This window comes from Chiloscyllium punctatum, chromosome 39 (assembly GCF_047496795.1).
Source record: "Chiloscyllium punctatum isolate Juve2018m chromosome 39, sChiPun1.3, whole genome shotgun sequence".
In the NCBI taxonomy this organism is placed as follows: Eukaryota; Metazoa; Chordata; class Chondrichthyes; order Orectolobiformes; family Hemiscylliidae; genus Chiloscyllium; species Chiloscyllium punctatum.
Genome location: NC_092777.1, coordinates 41,993,781 through 42,013,523, shown reverse-complemented (window position 1 = coordinate 42,013,523; position 19,743 = coordinate 41,993,781). Strand labels below are relative to the sequence as shown.

At 36.7% G+C, this 19,743-nt stretch overlaps 1 protein-coding gene across 3 annotated transcripts in view; it reads left to right on the top strand.

Moving 5' to 3' along the window:
* The window catches only part of lrrc45 (leucine rich repeat containing 45), a 90,825-nt gene that overhangs the window by 5,583 nt on the left and 65,499 nt on the right, over window positions 1–19,743 (top strand). For 2 of the 3 annotated variants that reach the window (XR_011954829.1, XM_072558535.1), the window contains exons 2-7: window positions 741–1,027; window positions 4,168–4,229; window positions 5,171–5,241; window positions 9,264–9,442; window positions 10,120–10,248; window positions 12,855–12,967. Coding sequence is in view for 2 of the 3 variants with exons in the window: in XM_072558535.1 (XP_072414636.1) it covers window positions 796–1,027; window positions 4,168–4,229; window positions 5,171–5,241; window positions 9,264–9,442; window positions 10,120–10,248; window positions 12,855–12,967 (786 nt within the window). In the remaining variant the exon portion in view is untranslated. Of the gene's footprint in view, window positions 1–740; window positions 1,028–4,167; window positions 4,230–5,167; window positions 5,242–9,244; window positions 9,443–10,119; window positions 10,249–12,854; window positions 12,968–19,743 lie in introns of those variants that run through there. The other variant, XM_072558537.1, reaches the window with a different exon arrangement.

The following is a 19,743-nucleotide window of genomic DNA, read 5'->3' as shown; positions in this document are numbered from 1 at the left end:
GACAATCTTGTTTATCATCCTTTTTTACAGGAAAAAAAAGTTACATTAACTGGGGCAAGTTAAAATGTCCCATTTATCAATTGTGGGTGATTTCCAGAGACTGACTTTTGCCTTCATCAAAAAAACATTGAATTAAATTACAGGAATATATTCTAGATCAATTGCATGCTGGTTGTGATGGGAATTTGAGGAAAAGGCTGAATGTCTCCACATAGTCTATCCCAGTTGATGTATGCTGTCCTGGGAAAAGTGTTAGTAATGTATTATTCATAGAGACAATCCTTTGTGATTGCTAAATAAAGACAATGCAATAATCATCATTGGAATTAATCCCTGTAATGAAGTTTGCAAGCTTCCAAGCTCTGTGATGAAATTTGAATATTGTGTCTCCAGACAGTCATTTGGGCCAGTGACATTGCCACTATATTACCACCTCCTCTTAAACTCTACAGATTGTAGATGTGCACGATCTGGGACAGATTTCACACCCTAAATGTGCACCTAAAGTTAGGTAATCAGTGCAATCTTGCATTGGATCTTTGTGTTCTATTGTTTTTAAAAATGCATTGTGCATCTAAATGTTGCTGAGGCAAATGCATTTTTGCTTCTTGTTTCTAATGTGTGAAGTTAATTTATTGCTATCCTTCCTCAAGGGATGGTATAGGGTTTGCAGTAGCGGGCAATATAGTGATGTCAAAATACCCTGCTGATAACGTTTGCTGTTTTGCTGTTTTTCACAGACTAATGTTATGTTGAAAGACTGGAGCAAGTTCAAATGTGACAGATATTTCAATTATGGATGATTTCAAGAGAACTTACCTTTGCCTTTGTAAAGAAGCTAGTATTGAGCCACTGGAATGTATTCTGAATCAATTACATGATGATTGTGATGGGAACTTAAGGAAAAGGCTGGATGTCTCCACACAGTCTCTATCTGTTGACACATGTGCTGTCCTGGGAAAAGTTTTAGCGAATGACATAGTGTTCACAGAGATACTCCTCTGTGACTGCATGCTAAGTGAAGAAGGTATAGTAATCATCTATTGATAATTGCATCAAGGAGATAAACACTTGTGACAAAATTAAGGGAATGTTCTAATCTGGAAATTCATACAAAAATATCACACGATTGAATATAGTCTACTCTTCCTCAGACTAAGGTCAAGGTATTATTTATTAATACAGAATATTTCAGTTAGTCGTGTGGTCTTATGTGATTTTTCATCTAATTTAGCCACAAGTGGTTATTATTTCTCTTTTATTAATTAACAGTAGCGGCTTTTAAGAAGTATAAAATGAAGACTTGCAATTATAAAACAGTTCTGATTTGAGAGTGACATTCCAGTAGTTTGCACAATTCTGTTTAATAGAGGGTCCTGCAATGTAGACAAATGCAACAAAATTCTCCAATCAATAATGAAATGTCAGACTCTTTTGTTTTGCATAATATTCAATGAAAGAAAAGTACTGGCCAGGACACTAGGACAATCTTTCCAAAAAGAGTTTGCAATCCTTCATAGTTTCATTTAGATGTGGAATTATGAAAATTATCAGCCATCTCAACCAACCTTTTGTTTAATATCTGAATTTAAGAATTACGTGATTAACTTTAGAGCACTCCCTGTATTTCACTGAACTGTCAGCTGAACTTGAGCTCAGATCCCGGAGTAGAATTTGAATCCACAACTATCTATTTCTGAGGTGAGAATGCTACCAACTAAATAAAGGTAATTCTTGTTATTAGCCATTTCTTATCACCATGCTTCAAACTGATGAGAGAATTGATGATTGGACAAATAAATATGCCAAAAGTTGGGAGACTAGTATCAGAAATAGTTCTGGATTAGGTTTACTCGCTGAGCTGGAAAGTTCATTTCCAGACGTTTTGTCACCCTACTAGATAACATCTTCAGTGGGCTTCCGGGCCAAGCACTTTTGATAACTCCTGCTTTCTATTGATATGTTTAGGTTTCTTTGGGTTGGCGATGTCGTTTCCTTTTTCTCAGGGGGTGGTAGATGGGGTCTAACTTAATGTGTTTGTTGATACGGTTTTGATTGGAATGCCATGCTTCTAGGAATTTTCATATGTGTCTCTGTTTGGCTTATCCTAGAATGGATGTGTTGCCCCAGTCGAAGTGGTGTCCTTCCTCATCTGTATGTAAGGATATTAATGAGAGAGGATCATGTTGTTTTGTGGTTAGTTGATGTTCATGTATTCTGGTGGCTAGTTGTCTACCTGTTTGTCCACTGTAGTGTTTGTTACAGTCCTTGCATGGTATTTTGTAAATAACATTAGTTTTGCTTGTTGTCTGTATAGGGTCTTTTCAAGTTCATTAGCTGCTGTTTTAGTGTGTTGGTGTGTTTATGGGCTACCATGATACCAAAGGGTCTGAGTAGTCTGGCAGTCATTTCCACAGCTTCGTTTGTGGATGTTGGGGTGATCCACAAATGAAGTTGCATCAGAACATTATTCCAACAAGCCACCACACACTGCAGCACAGAGGAACGGGTATCCAGTGAGCACAGTCCACCAATTTCTCAGCAACATACCCGAACAAGCAGACAAAACACATCCAGAAACCCTAGCCACTCTCTCCTACGTCAAAGACATCTCGGAAATGACTGCCAGACTACTCAGACCCCTTGACATCACGGTAGCCCACAAACACACTAAAACAGCTGCTAATGAACTTGAAAGACCCTATACAGACCATAAGTAAAACTAATGTCATTTACAAAATACCGTGCAAGATACATTGGACAAATAGGCAGAAAACTAGCCAACAGAATACATGAACATCAACAAACCACAAAACGACATAACCCTCTCTCACTAATATCCTTACATACAGATAAGGAAGGACACCACTTTGACTGGGACAGCACATCCATTCTAGGACAAGCCAAACATGAGAATTCTTAGAAGCATGGCATTCCAACTGGAACTCTATCAACAAACACATCGAGTTAGGCCCCATCTACCACCCCCTGAGAAAAGAGCAGGAAATGATGTCACCACAGGATAAGACATCACCACCCCAAAGAAACCCAAACATATAAATAGAAAGCAGGAATTATCAACAGTGCTTCACCTGGAGACCACTAGTAGGGTGATGAAACGTCTGGAAATGAACCTTCCAGCTCAGTGAGCAAACCTACATCCAGAACCTCAACCTGAGCTACAAATCTTCTCAAAACTCAATCATAAATAGCTTTTGAAGTCCACTTTAAATGAGTTTAGATACAGATCTCTTCTGATTTAATTGATTTGAGAGAACAGGCTTGTCGAGCTGAACAGTCCATTCCTGATCATACACTCCAGCTTTACTAATGAGAGAGCCACATTGTTCAACAAGCTTAGGAAACAGGCCTGCTACCATACTAGTTATATTCATTTTTGGAGATTATGGGCAGGACCACGACCCTTGCCCTCTTTGAGATTAATTCCCAAATATCTTGTTGTATTGGATCATGGATTATGTACATTGTCATTCCATAAAATTGAGTGCATTTAAAACACTTCAAATCATTAACTTTCACATGTTGCGTCAGTAGAATGTTGGTTATTAACATAATAACATTTGAAAAATAAAGCACTTAAAACTTAGCCCAAAACAATCCCATATCTAGAGCATTTGTAAAGTGTTGGAACCAATTTTGCTTGATTAATGCGCTGTTTGAAACTTAGCTTTTCTCCATTTGGCAATCCTGATTTGATACATTTTTTGGATTTTCTGCTGGGTGGTTTAGTGTATTAAAATATATTATTTTTCTGTTTTGGATTAAACATTCTCCCTGTAATGCTATGGTGCAGTGCCCAATGAAAATAGGTACTTCATACTGAATGGAAAACAAAAATATTATAGGGCCTAAGGAATCCATACAATACACAGCCAATAGCTTTGGGCTTTCAGTAACTTGCCTGCCTGCCCATTTGGTTTGAGAAGGTGCATGGCTGATAAAAGGCAAGGAGTCAAAAGGAATTTATTATTTTACTTAATCACAATTACATAAATATATAAATTTATTATGTATTAAATTGGCAAGAATAAAAAATACCTTTTAATAATCTAAAAGATTTGTTGCACATTTGCCCTTTTGTAGACTTTAATAACAGTATTGAGTATCTTTTGTGCAAAATGTTAAATGCTTTTTGTTTTCTTGTAGGTGCAAAACTGCTGTTGTACGGACTCTGTGCAAACCCCACAGTCCAAACTTTAGACATGAAGGTGAAGTATTATTAGTGTGAATTTTGGAGATGAGAAGAGATAGTAGAAAGTGAAATGTAATAGCACATATTAGGGTAGAGGATTAAGAGTATTTTTCAAAAAATCCCAAAATTGATACTGTCCTGTGGAGATCATCAGCAAACTTATTTCAATATCCTATCAGCTTATCCTTTTTATATGCTATTTATATCACGTTCACAAAAATAGCATTTAACAAGATATAAGTTTGAGATGTATCACTAAATGGAACTAAATGGGGAGGATTAACATAGCTGTTCTGTTTAGTCAGTCTTTGGTGAAAACTTCAATATCACTCGACTTTTTGCCTACTTGCATATTTGTCTCATTTTATAGGATAAATCTATTCAAATCTACTGTAGATTTCTTTTTTGTGACATGGGTACCTCCTTTCAATTTTTCTCATTACTTTTTCATCATGCAATTTTCCATGTTATAGATCAGTAGCATTTGCTGTGCCATATTTGTTAAACTTAAATTTTCATCATGACAATGAAAAACAATTTCTACTGAATCAAAATGTACAAATGTTTATATATAATGTATTATACTTTACTGTTTGGAAATTTGAGTAAGTGAAGCAATCAAAAGGATTTGCTTATTGATCTCAAGCTAATTTCATACAACATTCTTAGATTGTCACTTTTTTTAAATTTGCAAAGTACTGTAGCTCGTGCTTTACTCTCATCCATGAAGGTAACTTTAAAATAAGTTTAACAACACAGTTCTGGAAACAAGTTTTGACATATTATTCTAAGCGACAGAAATTGGATATTCCATGGTTGAAGTTTTGAGAAACCACTCTTAACTTTAAGTTATTTAACGCTATGTCTGTGTACTATGGCAATTATATTTTGACCTATGTCATTGTAATCTTGTTAAATATTCAGTTAAGAATTTAACTGTGTACTTTTATGTCCAAGGGTAATAATCTACGCACGGCTGGAGCTGAAGCACTGGGGAAATTATTGAGGCACAATAAATCTCTCAAAAAGTAAGAATAGCTCCTTTAGATAAGTAGCCAAGTAGATGGCTTTCAAATTTGATGTGCTTGTGTGAAAGAGAGTGCAAATCAGATTTTGGCAGACTGAAACCAATTTTGATGGAGCCCTTTTCCTCCCCCAATAAAAGTATGATAAAAGTTATTAGATCCAGTGATGCTGTAATTTTAGTTCCTTACATGCAAGATAACAAGTATATGAATCAGCCTTCTCCTTTCATTGAGTAAAATCTAATCCTCACCAACCTACATAGTGACTTCATTGTATTAGAGAATAAAATGTGTATTGTTATATTACTAGAAGCATAGATAAGTCGCTTGTTTCTAAAAACCATGTTTCCACCTGATTTCACAGATACCCACACACACCCTTACAGACACACACACTCCCACACTCTCACATGCACCCCCTCACAACATATTGTCTAGCTATCACCATTGTTAACAGCTAACCCGAGAATGCAACTTTTTTAAAAAAAAAGGTTTTGTGATTTACACATGAAAGAAGTGAAACTGTATTCTAACAGATGAAAGACTTAACAGACAATCAGTTTTTCAATGTATAATTTCAGTTACATCACATTGTAATTTTTTGCTGTAAATTCTGTGTGTTAGGATTGCACCCTCCATTATCACGTGATGAAGGAGCGTCACTCCGAAAGCTAGTGTGCTTCCAATTAAACCTGTTGGACTATAACCTGGTGTTGTGTAATTTTTAACTTTGTACACCCCAGTCCAACACTGGCATCTCCAAATTGTGATTTTTTTTTCTGTTCATTTGAGGGATGTGGGCATTGCTGACAAGGCCAGCATTTATTCCCATCCCTAATTATCCAGAGGGCATTTAAGATTCAACCACATTACTGTGGGTCTGGAGTCACATGTTGACCAGACCAGGTAAGGATGGCAATTTCCTTCCCCTAAAGGGCATTAGTGAGCCAAATGGGTTTTTCCCATAATTAACACATCATGGTCATCATTAGACTCCATTCTAGAGTTTTACTGAATTCCAGTTCTATTGTCTGCAAGGCAGGATTCGAATCCAGGTCTCAGAACATTACCTCTGGATTAATATTTTAGTAGTAATACCACTAGGCCATCACCTTCCTTAATTATTTTAATTATTTACATACTAGGTTAGTTTTGGTTTAAATTGTATCCTATGGCTTCGACTGCACATTCTCTCCTACAAATACATGCTGACCTTCATTTCTATTATTGAAATACTGTCTGTTATTTGATAAACACACATTAATTATATTGTAACAGTAACTTGTCAATGCAACTTCGGCTCTTCATTTAGAAGTTTTTTGTGCATCAACTGTTAGTATATTGCTGTATGTTCAGAAAATATAGGGCACAGGTGAATCAGGTGATATTAACAGTTGTGGACAATGAATATGTATGTAAGCTATGTTGCTTGTCAAATATGTTTTGACTCAGGCTGGAAGAGTTCACTAACTCCAGTCCCACTATTCTGTGGGTTACAACATAAGATAATTTTGTTTTCCAATTAAGTACCTTACTTATGTCAGTTTATATTTTTAAAAAAGTATCTATCATACAGGCTCATTGTAAATCCAATTGTTTACTTTGTAACAATACAACTCAGATCAACAAAGATGCAGTATTGTACTATTCTTTGTTCTTTATTGATAGTCAGTAATATAGAATTCTAAATGCTTACCCTTAAAATATCCCCCAAAATATGCAAATACACATATTCCCTCTTCAGAATAAAAAGGAGGAGAAAACTGGTTTCTCTGCAGAGATAGGTATTCTGCAAAAGAGTGCTTCAGGCTCTAGGGTATTCTTGAAAGCAAGTTGATAAAATAAGATGTTCTGGAATGTATTGTTCTGGCACGTGCGGTCAATACAGTATCATGCACTTTGTCTGTGAAGTCTTGTAGACGCAACTTGTTGAGGGAATACAATCTAGAGAAGTTCTTTCAATCACTCGTTCAAAAGAAGAAATAGATTTCACCCTGAATTGATACTGAGGGTATTTTTTAGAAAAAGGTGAGCTCAGCTGGGCAGCTTATTCATTACGAGCTTTCTTCCAGGTCAGCTTGGTCTTATTCAGGTTTCCCTCCAACTGAGCCAGACAAAACCAGAACTTCTGCAAGCCAGTCACTGTTCAAAGCAACTTCAGTAGGGTCTATCACAAAACAAGCAGTTATCACTAGTTATTGTGATTTCTAGTAAACCTTTCAAAATAAAATCTCCATGTCCTCCAATGAACTTTCAATATCTCCTATAAAAGAAACCACTTCAGATATTTCCAAAAAAAATTTAAATAAATTCCTTTTTCCTTATTCCTTGAAAACTTAAGTACTTGTAGCAATATTAGATATAATTATTTTTAGAATCCAAAGAATTGCAAGTGCTGGAAATCAGAAACAAATACAGAAATAACTGGAATAACTCACCAGGTCTGGTTGCATATGTGCAGAGAAAGCCGAGTCAATGTTTTGTATCCAATGATCCTTCTTCAGAACTGATTGAAGCTGGGAAAAGATTGGCATATATGGTAAAGATAGGGTGTGAGCAGGGGGTAGAAGTAAACAATAGGTTGAGATGGAGACTAAAGAGGGAAGAAAATGGTTGAACAGAAAGAAATGCATAATGATCAGTCTGGGACCATTCATGACTGGTTGTTTGTGGTAACAAGACCTAGTGTGTGGGGGTTGTGTAAGGATATGAGAGAAGATGCTCAGGCCCTAACATTATGAACTCAACATTGAGTCCAGAAGGCTGCAAGCTTTCCAAGTGGAAAATGAGCTGTTCTTCCAGCTTGCACTGAGCTTTGCTGGAGCATTGCAGCAAACCCAGTACAGAGATATGTGTCTGATGGTGGCATCCCCTTGGAGTTGGTGGAAATGGCAGCTAATGATCCTCTCGATATGGGTATTGGTATGATAGTAGGTGATTACGAAGGGGATCTATTGCTGTTTTGGGAGAGAAGACAAGAGGTGAGGGCCAAAGTGCAGGAGAGTATCAGGCACGCCTGAGGGTCCTATCAACAACAATGGTGGGGAATTCTCGGTTGAGGATGAAGGTGGGCATTTCGGAGATCATTTTGTTGAAATTGGCATCATTGGAGTAATTGAGACAGAGGAATATTTTAAATATAAAATATCTTTAGTACTATGTGAAAAGTATGTTATGTTTGAAAATAATTTATCCAAATTATCATGCTTAAGAAATCAACTGATAAGGTAACTTCATTCCAACAATTTTTTTAATTAACTTTGCTCAATAACAGCTATAATCTAATAATTAACCTCAAAATCTAAAGAATGCAAGTCAAACTTTGCAATAATGTAATGCTTTTCACACTAGCCAGATAACTTTGAAGCATTTTATAGCCAGATAAGCCTACGAAGAGTCTTCAGAATAAAAACATTAATTCTTCTTCTGTCTGCATAGATGTTGCCTTACCTGCTGAATTTCTCCAGCATTTTGTTTTCATTTAAGAAGCATTGTTGATTTGTGGTCAATATTATAATGTGGAAATGCAGTAGAAAATTTGTGCTCAGCAAATTCCCACAAATCACAATGTGACAATGACCTGATAATCTGTATTTGTTTATGGTGTTAATTGAGTGATTAATGTCAACAGGAACCAGAGAGAATTTCCCTGGTCATCTTCAAAAAAATGAACCATGGGATCTTTTCCATCTTCTTAAGCAGGCAGATAGAGGCTTAGTTTAAAGTCTTATCTGAAGATAGGCAGCTCCAAAGGTGCATTGCCGCCAATATTGCAGCTTTTCTTGGAAGGAGCAATTGGCGAACAAAGTTTTGTCTGATATATTCAAATTTGTGGTCTTGAATGGATAGATGAATTTAAGTGCATTATCTGCTAAGCTATGATTGCTTTCTTTAAGGTATCCCCTTTTGAATTGGTGCAGGCTAAATAATTAGGTATGTTTTCTTTGTGATAGATGTAAAGCATTGTAAAGTCCAGTCCCCACAATTTAAGACTTTCTTAATGTAGTGTGGCCATTTTCTTCCAGTTTGATATTGGAATGGAATGCTCTTGGAATGTGGGAAGAAGGATTTTGTGTATTCTGTGAGGGATTAAGAGCCAACAAATGTCTTAAATCTCTCGACCTACGCAATAACCAGATTAACCACCAGGGTGTAGGGGAGCTGGCATTGGCCTTAAAACACAACGATGCACTGCAAGAACTAGGTATGTGAGATACTTTGCAGAATTAATCTAGTCAAAAAAACAGTAGAAATACTTCTCATCAAAAGTAACGTTTTTGTCAACATTTTAGTTATGTTGCAATTGTGAGTTGTAAGTCTCCTAAGTTTTTATATAGCTGTTTAATTCACAGTTATCAAGTCTCACTTTTTCATGCTTTAAAAACATTGCAGTAACTTTTATTTTCTAATTACCTTTGTAAGTCATAAACCACATTTTCAAAACAAAATGTAATGTTGGGAAACATTTTATGTAATGATAGAGTCAGAGTGTCATACAGCTTCTAAAATTAAACCTTGAATAATTCATTAGTATAGGGACAAGGGCATTAATGAATTAATTTGACAACTTGAAAAACTGCAGATAATGTTTCCTGTGATGGATGTAGGTTTGTTCGTTGAGCTGGAAGGTTCATTTTCAGACATTTCGTCACCATACGAGGTAACATCATCAGTGAGCCTCTGACGAAGCTTCATCCGGAGTCTCACTGATGATATTACGTATGGTGATCAAACATCTGAAAACGAACCTTCCAACTCAGTGAGGAAAGTTACATCCTGAACTTCAACCTGAGCTACAAATCTTCTCAAAACATGCTTCCCCGTGATGCCATTCTCTCACTGCACGTTGTAGTCTCTGGAATTTTTCTTTTCATTTTCCAGATCTTCGCTGGAATAATGTTGGCCTCTTAGGCGGTCGAGCATTACTCTGTGCATTACAACAAAACAAAACCCTAGTGCGTCTAGAACTGGCTGGAAATAACATTCCCAGTGATTTGCTGAAAGCTATAGGTAAGTAAAATTAGATTTTATTTCAAAGCAAGTGGGTCCAGAGCAGTGACATATCCTTGAATGAAATAAAATGATGATTGTCTATTCAGGTAAGCTATTAGTTTGTGTCCTGTCATATCCTGGCTGCCAAGCATATAGAGATGCTATGGGTTTCTTGTGGCACTTTGGTCGTGTTCAAGTTCCACCGGCTCCAGAGGTGTGTCAAAACATTTTGAATAGGTTGATTAACAGTATCTGTAGAGAATAACCGTGTAACCATTGCTCTCATTTAATCAAATTGTTAAATTTCGGTTTTAGATATTTGATTAAGTTCTCCCTCACTCACTAATTTGACTTTTGTCTTTTTCAATTTGTTCCTTAAAATTTTATCAAGTTTGTATATCAACTGAAGTGTTCTGCACTTCAGAAACCGTATTTTCCTTTTTTTTAAAAAAGAGAATCATAACCTTCATAGAATAGAGTTGCTATGTCCATTGTGTCAATGCAAGTCTGAGAATTCTACCTAATGTCACTCCACTACTCTTTAGCAGTAGTTCTGCATTTTTATTTTCTTTCAAGTACTTACTTAATTCTCTTTGAAGGCCACAATTAAATCTGCTTCCATCAATCTTTCAGGCAACACATTTTAATTAGATGTACTTTGAGATTAAAAATATGATTTTCATCGTGTCACTTTTGGTTCATTTGCCAATCATTTTCCTTTTTTTTTTCTGTTCTTTGGTACTACCAGCAAAGGGTATCATTTATCTCTAATGAAGAGTCATAGAATGCAAAACATTAACTTTTCTCTGCACAGATGTTGAGTTTCTTCAGCAATTTTTTTTGTTACAGTTTCTCTCTGTCTAACATGTCCAGATGTTTCATAATTTGAACACATCTATCAAATAATCTATCAACCTTCTCTCCTTTCGGGTGAATAAATATAGTTTCTCCAAAATATCCACATAACTAAAGTCTCTCATTCCTGAAACCATTCCAGTCAATCCTTTCTGAATAAAGGCCGAAGAAGTGATGTGAAAGGATATGGGGAGCAATACATAACCAAATTCAAGAATTCTGTTTAAAACTTAAGTGCAGCAATCAATGATATCAACAGCACTGAGCTAACTAACAAGTTAATCTGGTTTGAAAGGTAAGAAAAAGTAATATTGGCCAGATCAGGAGGAAAACTCTCTGCTCTTTTTCAAACAGCTCCTGTGAAATCTTTTAAAATCCACTTGAATTGGCTGGCAAGGAGTAGAAAGGAAAGTATCACTCATGAGAAATCAACATAAAAACAAAATACTGTGGATGCTGGATATCTACAATTTAAAAATAAAGTGCTGTAAATACTTAGCAAGTCAGGCAGTTTCTGTAGAGATACACAATTGACATTTCAGGCTAATGACCTTTCATCAGAATACACTGTACTTGTGCTATGCTTTAACCTCAACCGCGAGACCATTTACACTGGCTGTTCAATTTTTTTTTCTTCCACCCCCCTGCTTTTTGTAGCAGTTGATCAAGTATCCTTTTTCCATTTTGTTTTTGGAATCCAAACTAGGTTGAGAAAACTGATAACAGCAGTTTGGCAGTACAGAACTTGAGCACTGCTCAAATCACATTTTATTGGAGTTTTTTTACTCTTGGACTCATCAAGACAATTTGCAAGATTAGCTATAAACTGAGAAGTCAGCATTTTTACTGTGAAAGGAGAAGTTCAGATGGGTAGACATAGTGCCATGGAGAATCCATCAGTCAATGATGGTTGACTGTTAACTTCCAGGCTTTGATTAGACCTTAAACAAGTGCAATGATAAACTGCCACAGTTTGGTGAATTGGCACTGATACAATGTGTACACATGTTCTTCTGTCTGCAAAGAATAGATCCCAATATAGTAATATATTTACTACTTGTACATATTGCGAACCCAATTGACGATCCTAAATTGGATAATTCCTAATTACTCATTTGTTTGACACACGAGATGTATTTTTTGGCTTCCCAGCATCCTCCTGCTGATGATGAACACCATTTGTTTTGCTACTACATTGCAATTATCCTGAAACAGCTGGCACTGTGTGTCGCTCATATGTTTAAGATACCTACCCTTCCAGGGTAATCCAAAGTGGGGACAGAAATCATGCAACTCAGAGGTGCTTCTTGACCTGCCCTACACCAAGATAAATTTTGCATGCCCCCTAGAGTCATTGGCCCCAGTTATTGGAACTTGATACCCCGTGCTTGACCTTATTCTGAGGTTGACAGGTAAAGTGGTAATAACTGGCTGACTATTAAATTCCTTTCCTGATTGGTTTTCCACTGTATATATTGAAAGGGAGGTAGTACTTCTGTAAGTGCACACTTATTCATGGACATGACTGAGCATGAGCACAGAAAGGATTTCAGGCGGGGTTTATAACAGATAGAAGATCCATTCCAGTCTGTTTTATACCTCATTGAAAATTTTGTGCTGTGTTCAACAAATGATTGTATTTCTACTTTATGTTGAGCTTCTTGATCTTTATTTGTGCATATCGAGCTAGAACACTATTCTCCTAAATCATGGACTGCAGTTTGTGCTTCATATGAATGTACCTCAGTGGCATGTTTGTATACCAACAGAACAAGCAGTAAGTCATAACTCAGACTGTCAGACCACCTTGAGAGAGAGCAGATCACGTTCAAAAGTCCTCAGCAATGAGATCCAATGTTTGAAAGTGGAAAAAAAGAAGCAGGTAACTTCTTTGTGGAGCAACTTTTGACAGCTAAATACAATAATATCTTGTATATACATTTTATATGTCACATTGGCAGAAAATTTTATCCCTTTTAGATGATTGTAAATTGAGTAAACATGGGAAATCCAATAAGGTGGTAATCGTTCAGCAGAGCAAGCGACAGTTGTGGCCTTTAAACACATACAAATTATTAAAATGCTTTGTGGCATTTCAGTCAATGGAAGTATTTCATTATGCAGATGTTACATTTAAGTATCTTAATATGTATTTACACCATGTAACTGGAATGTACCATTAAAGAACAATATCTAATAGTTGGATCTTTCTTGAAGGTTGACTAGCCCTTGTTGCAGAAATTTCCTTAATAATTTTGACTTGATCTCTGGTGTTCTAACATTGGAATAGCAAAAGAAATTGTGATTTGCACTGTAAGAAATTAACAAAGTTTTTAAAAAACATTACAATTATATTTTTTTTAACAAAGTGATTCACCTGCAATTCAGTGTCCGTATCATGGCATATGTTTGCATGATGTTTTGCAGAATGACAACAGAATCTGAATATGACTGCAGGAAAGCCAAATGTTGTTCTTTCAAAATCATTTTGTGATATAAGAAGTCTAAGCTTATGCTTCAAATTTGAATAGATCTGGTTAAGTCAATAATGTTTCCCACAACCAGAACCACACATTGAGACTGCTTAAAAGAAAATTTACCTTTGATGCTCATCTATTAACCTCCCATCTGCTTTGCAATAAGAATATGTTTGCAGAAATATATAAAGGGGATGGCTCAGTGGTTAACACTGCCGATTCATGGTGCCAGGGGCCTGGGGACGATTCCACCCTCGGGCAACTGTCTGTGTGGAGTTTGCACATTCTCCCCATATCTGCATGGGTGTCCTCTGGGTGCTATACTAAATGCCATAGTGTCCAGGGCTGTGCACTCTGGGTGGTTTAGCCATGGAAATGTCAGGTTACAGGGTGGATCTGGGTGGGATATGCTTTGGAGGGCCAGTGTGGACTCGAGTTGGGTCAAATGCTTCTACACTGTAGAAATTCTATGATTCTGAAAAGAATCCTCTGTCTCCCAAATGAGTTTAACATTCCAAGAGTATCATCTGGTGATGCATTTTATCTTCCATATCACTGAGCTTTTGAAAAAATATTTAAAAGATACAGTTATTGAAAAGATTTTTGTATGACTTAACAAATAATGGCTCTTTACAAAGTTCACAGCTGTAAGACATGGCTTATGTGAGGTGCTACATTTTGGTAAGGCAAATCAGGGCAGGACTTGTACAGTTAATAGTAGCGTAGAATCCCTACAGTGTAGAAACAGGCCCTTCTGCCCAATAAGTCCACACCGACCCTCCAAAGAGTAACACACGCAGACCTGTTCTCCTACCTTTATTATCCTATATTTACCCCTGACTAATGCACCTGACCAAAGGTCCCTGAACACTATGGGCTATTTAGCATGGCCAGTTCACCTAACCTGCATGTCTTTGGATTGTGGGAGGAAACCCACACAGACGCTGGGAGAATGTGCATACTCCACACAGAATGTCGCCCGAGGTTGGAATTGAACCCGGGTCCCTGGCGCAATGAGGCTGCAGTGCTAACCACTGAGCCACTATGCCGCCCTCTTCCGAGGAGACAAAATAAAAGAGAAACAAATGGGACCTGGGACATGGTAGCCAAACGAAGACACCTAGGGGTGCAGGTGCATAGTTTGTTGAAAGTGGAGTCGCAGGTAGACAGGATGGTGAAAAAGGTGTTTGGCATGCTTGCCCTCATTGATCAGAACATTGAGTACAGGAGTCGGGATGTCATTGTGGTTGTACAGGACATTGATGATGCCACTTTGGAATACTGCATACAATTCTGGTCGGCCTTCTATAGGTAGGATGTTGTTAAACTTGAGAGGGTACAGAAAAGATTTACCAGAATGTTGCCGGGACTGGCGGGTTTGAGTTCTAGGGAGACTTTGAATAGACCGTTTTTTTTCCTCTCGAGCATTGGAGGCTTAGGGGTGGCCTTATAGGAATCTATAAAACCATAAGGGGCATGGATCGGGTGAATAGCCAAGGTCTTTTCCCTAGGGTGGGGGAGTCCAAAACTAGCAGGCATAAGTTTAAGGTGAGAGGGGAAATGTTTAAAGAGGACCTGAGGGGTAACTTTTTCATGCAGAGGGTGATGTGTGTATGAAACGAGCTGCCAGAGGAAATGGTGGAGGCTGGTACAATTACAACATCTAAATGTTGTAATAAGTATATGAATAGTAAAGATTCAGTGGGATATGGGCCAAATGCTGGCAAATGGGCCTATGTCAGATTGGAATGTCTGGTCAGTGCTGACAAATTGGACAAAAGGTCTATTTCCATGTTGTATTACTCTGATTCTTTAAACACCATTATAAAATAGATTTAAAGACCTATTTTTAAGTGAAGAAAATCCCATGACTAAGTTGCTCATGTAAAATTAATTCTGTGCCATGTTTTTGTAAGCTATTGTCTCTTTACTCTGAATAAAAATGAATAAATAATGTAAAATTGCACATGATTGGGCACACTGAATTTGGTGCTGTGATATCTTAAGACACTACACAAATATAGCCATTAATATGTTAGTAATTGTGCTGATTTATAACCCATCAAAATTGCAGTGTTTCCATGGTAACTAAAAGCATTAATATAGGAGTATCTGAAATTATTTCAATACATCTCACTTCAAAGTACAGTGAAGAATAGGTCCATTATTAAATGCATACGGATTTTAAGAATATTTGTGAAACCAAGAGATAATGATAAAAAGAAATGCTGTAGCACTTGTGCCCCGCACTAAGGTTATTCTTTGTTGATTGTCGACATAAAATTAAGTGGGAAGGATGGAAGTAATCAAATGAACCACATAGCTACTTACAGCACAATCTGCACATACTGCCTTATTCTGGATTCACATTTGCATAAAATGATTTTCCTTCTCCAATTTTAAACAGAATTCACTTGTCCCATGGCATGGAAACAGTTCTTTGATTCTCTGATGGTCTTGTCAACTGTCCCTCCTCCCAACATTCATCTTGCCAAATTTGGCATAATTTAACCTTGGCAGGCAATCTCTGGATTTTTAATTAGATATCAACATAGATATTTACAACAGTGTGCATTTATTACTTTTCTTTTAATTATTCGATTTTCAATCAATATTTATGGGGTGATGGGAGGGATAAATCCAAGAAATAAACTTTTTAGAGGGCTGTTGAGATTTTCTTACAGCACTTTTTTAAGCTTTGAAGTTGCGTTTTCATTCTGATAGTGCTTTTTTAAATTTAGGTGGGGTAGTCATGTAGTAATTAACTTGACATTGTGTATTTGAATTGGTATTTTAAAGGTTTCCTTCTTTGAAAAAGATATGATAGCATAGTTGCCAGAAAGAGAGACTGTGTGTGAATTTCTTTTAAAAAAATCTTTTAACTTGATATCTATAAGATGCTTTTGTTAATTTTTCACAAATAAATTTCCCTAGTTGTGTTTTACAAACATGTCAAAATACAGAAAAAAAGTTCAAAATGCAATTTGCTTCACTCTTCTGCTTAAATCACAATTATTAGACTTTATTTCGACACCAAATGCTACATTATTTTCATACTCATATCTATATTAATATGGATATTTTTGGTTATAAATTGAGCTGTAAGATAATGAGAGCAAAATTGAGGAAATCTAAACATGTTGCAGTCAAGAGCTGAGGCTGTGGGGCATTTAAAGAAGTTCAGTTTACTGGGACATCATTCCCTCAGGTAAATTATCCAGTTAATTAAGAATATTTCATTAATTTTGTTTCTCAAAACAAAAAGCTCTTTTTATGCTGGAAACTGAAGGGTAAGAGGTAGAAATAGATTTTTAGCTGAGATGCAGATGAATGTATTGCATGTAACAACACCTGTATTGTTAATGCATGTATTTAAGATAAATATGGTTGGGGATAAGGCAAAAGGAAAGAATAGACAGTAAACATTTCCTGATGAAGGGCTTTTGCCCGAAACGTCAATTTTACTGCTCCTCGGATGCTGCCTGAACTGCTGTGCACTTCCAGCACCACTAATCCAGTAAACATTAGAGCAGCAGCTGCACCCTGAGTGCCACTGTCAAACCTGTGACTACAGTGGAGCAGCTCCTGCCTTCAGTGATTTGACAGTTCAGCAGACCAGAACAACCTGCAGCTGAAAAGAGTGGTTCAGCTGCTGTTGAGGGACAAAAATACCATCTTACACTCATCCACGCCAATGTCATTTAGTTCTAACCACCTCAGTTGGATAATCTTATCTGATCACTGCTCATGTTTTAATAGACCATTGTGGGTTTATTTTTGGCTTGGTACCTATCCCCCACGTCTGCCCACCCCTCACCTTTCTGAGGTGCAAGGAGGATTTGGAGTGCCCTGAAGGGTCTGAGAAAGCGAGCTTAGCACCACCATCATTCCAGTGCTCAGGGCTCATGTACCAGTGTTGTCTTACAATGAGAGGCTGATTATACTGAGTCTATACTCTCTGATGTTAGAAAAATTAGAAATTCAGGGTGTAAATGTTTTAGAAAACGTACAGGCTAATTGCTGCAAGGCTATTTTTGCTGCTTGAAAAGTCTACAACCCACTGCATAGTCTCAGGATTAAGCGCCGATAAATTAAGAACAAGATCAGGAATTTCTTCACTTTGGGATTTGTGAATCTTTGGAATTCTTTATCACAGAAGGCAGTCGGTTAGATTTTTCAAAATAAACATTATGGGATTGGGTAAGCAAATGGATTTTGGGCTTGATCATTTGTAAGCTTTTTGGATGTGATCTCAACAAATGGCTCAAAAAGCTATTACAGTCTACTCCTTATTCCTATTTATGATACTATGTTTTTACTGACCATAACATTTCACGATAAAGACAAAGACCATTTGGCCTATCGGGTTATACTATCAAATAACTACTCATTCAGTCTCATTTCTTTGTTCATTCCATTAAAAATATGTTTATTCACTTTGCCCTTTTCATTCTAGATTACAATTATAATACTGTGACTGGTGGAACATCCCAAGTCTTAACATAGTTGAAAAAATGTTTTGACTATTTCAGGTGTCTGTCACTTATTTGGTTAAGCTGCCTGGTTCAAAGTATTGTTGTGAATAAATCACCAAAAGTTACTTTGAATTCAGCTACTTATTAAGAAATCGCACAGAAATCAAGTACTGAGAAAATGATTTAAACTTTATTTCATGTAGCAACCAAAATAAGATCCCTCAAATAAGCAGGTTAAGCCTCATAACTCAACTTGACTATTACCAATGGTGGAACTTAGCTATGATTCCAACTAACAGTGTCTGCCTCTAGAAGTGTTCAGGTTTCAATCCTTGAGCAGTGTTGTTCTTCAAAGCCCAGCTGTGGTATTTGGTTCTGGTATTTGATTCTTCATCCTTCAGGTCTATGATGCGATATTATTTATGATTCTTTAGATTCCTTTCATCCAAAATGTTGATTACTCTTTTGGAGGCCTTGAGACTGCAGCTTTCTTCCTTATCAGAAGTAATTTTTGGAGGTGCCTGTGTTGCACTGAATTTATGTTTGTGGCATGAGGTATCCAGTTATCGAGCAGTTGTCAAAATGGTTTTGTTTATGTAGCCTCAACTCCTTATTTTCCCAGTTATGGCTAATTGCTTTCAATTCCTGTATAGGTTTGTCCTTTCCCTTTATAGTATATTTCAGAGTTTTTGCTGCTTCCTTTAGTCTATGAACAGTTGTTAAATATCAAACTACACTAATAGGTGGCTCTGAAAGGTGCATCAAAAGAATATCAGCTGTACTTATCCAGCAATAACCCAGTAAGGTCAATAATATTCCAGATGGAAAGTTGAAATTGTTTAAATACTTGTTTACAGAGACTGGTCATTGGCATTCAAAAAATTGGTTTGGTGGAGCAATGTTGAACATCTGCGAAACCAAACCCTAAGTAACATTGATCTCATGGAGTTGGATGTATTATCTTAGTTATTTTGGGATTAGAGAGGAAATTAGTATCTAATTGGCAGCTGCATGTCCAGGCCATGAAATTGAATTAAATATTCGACAGATTAGCATTTCATCCTGTTCTTCTTTATACTACAATGCTAGTCCTACCCTATTGTGTTCTTAATCAAGATGAATACACAGATTCCTTTGAGATGTGTTCAAATTCAAGGGTTGGTAAGCTTAGTTGGCTGGATGGTTAGTTTGTAATGCAGCGTGACGCCAACCGTATAAGTTCAATTTCTGCATTGGGTGAAGTTAACATGATGAACTCGCAGTTTGAACCTCTTCTCTTGCCTGAGATGTGGTGACCTTCAAGCTGAACCACCACCAGTTCTCTCTAATGAGAGAGCAGCCCTTTGGCCTAGTGGAACTGTAGTGACTTTACCTTTTACTCAAATTCTCAAATTTTATGTTGCAGACAATAGAATGAGTTCAATGTTAACTGGTTAGTTGATAATATACTTTGTACTTTATGAACTGACATTTTATAAGCTTTAATGATGTAAACTATTCGTATTTTTTGGTGATTCAACTTTGATACTATCATTCTTTTCTTTTATCAAATTTTAGTAATAGAATTTGGCCTAATTGACACAAACTGACTGACTGATTATTCTTCAATTATTTGGAGACTAGGAAGACATTAGAGAGTTTGTTATTTCCAATGAATAAATTACATCTAGGGTATTCTGTTCAAAACTTGACAAATTATATTACTA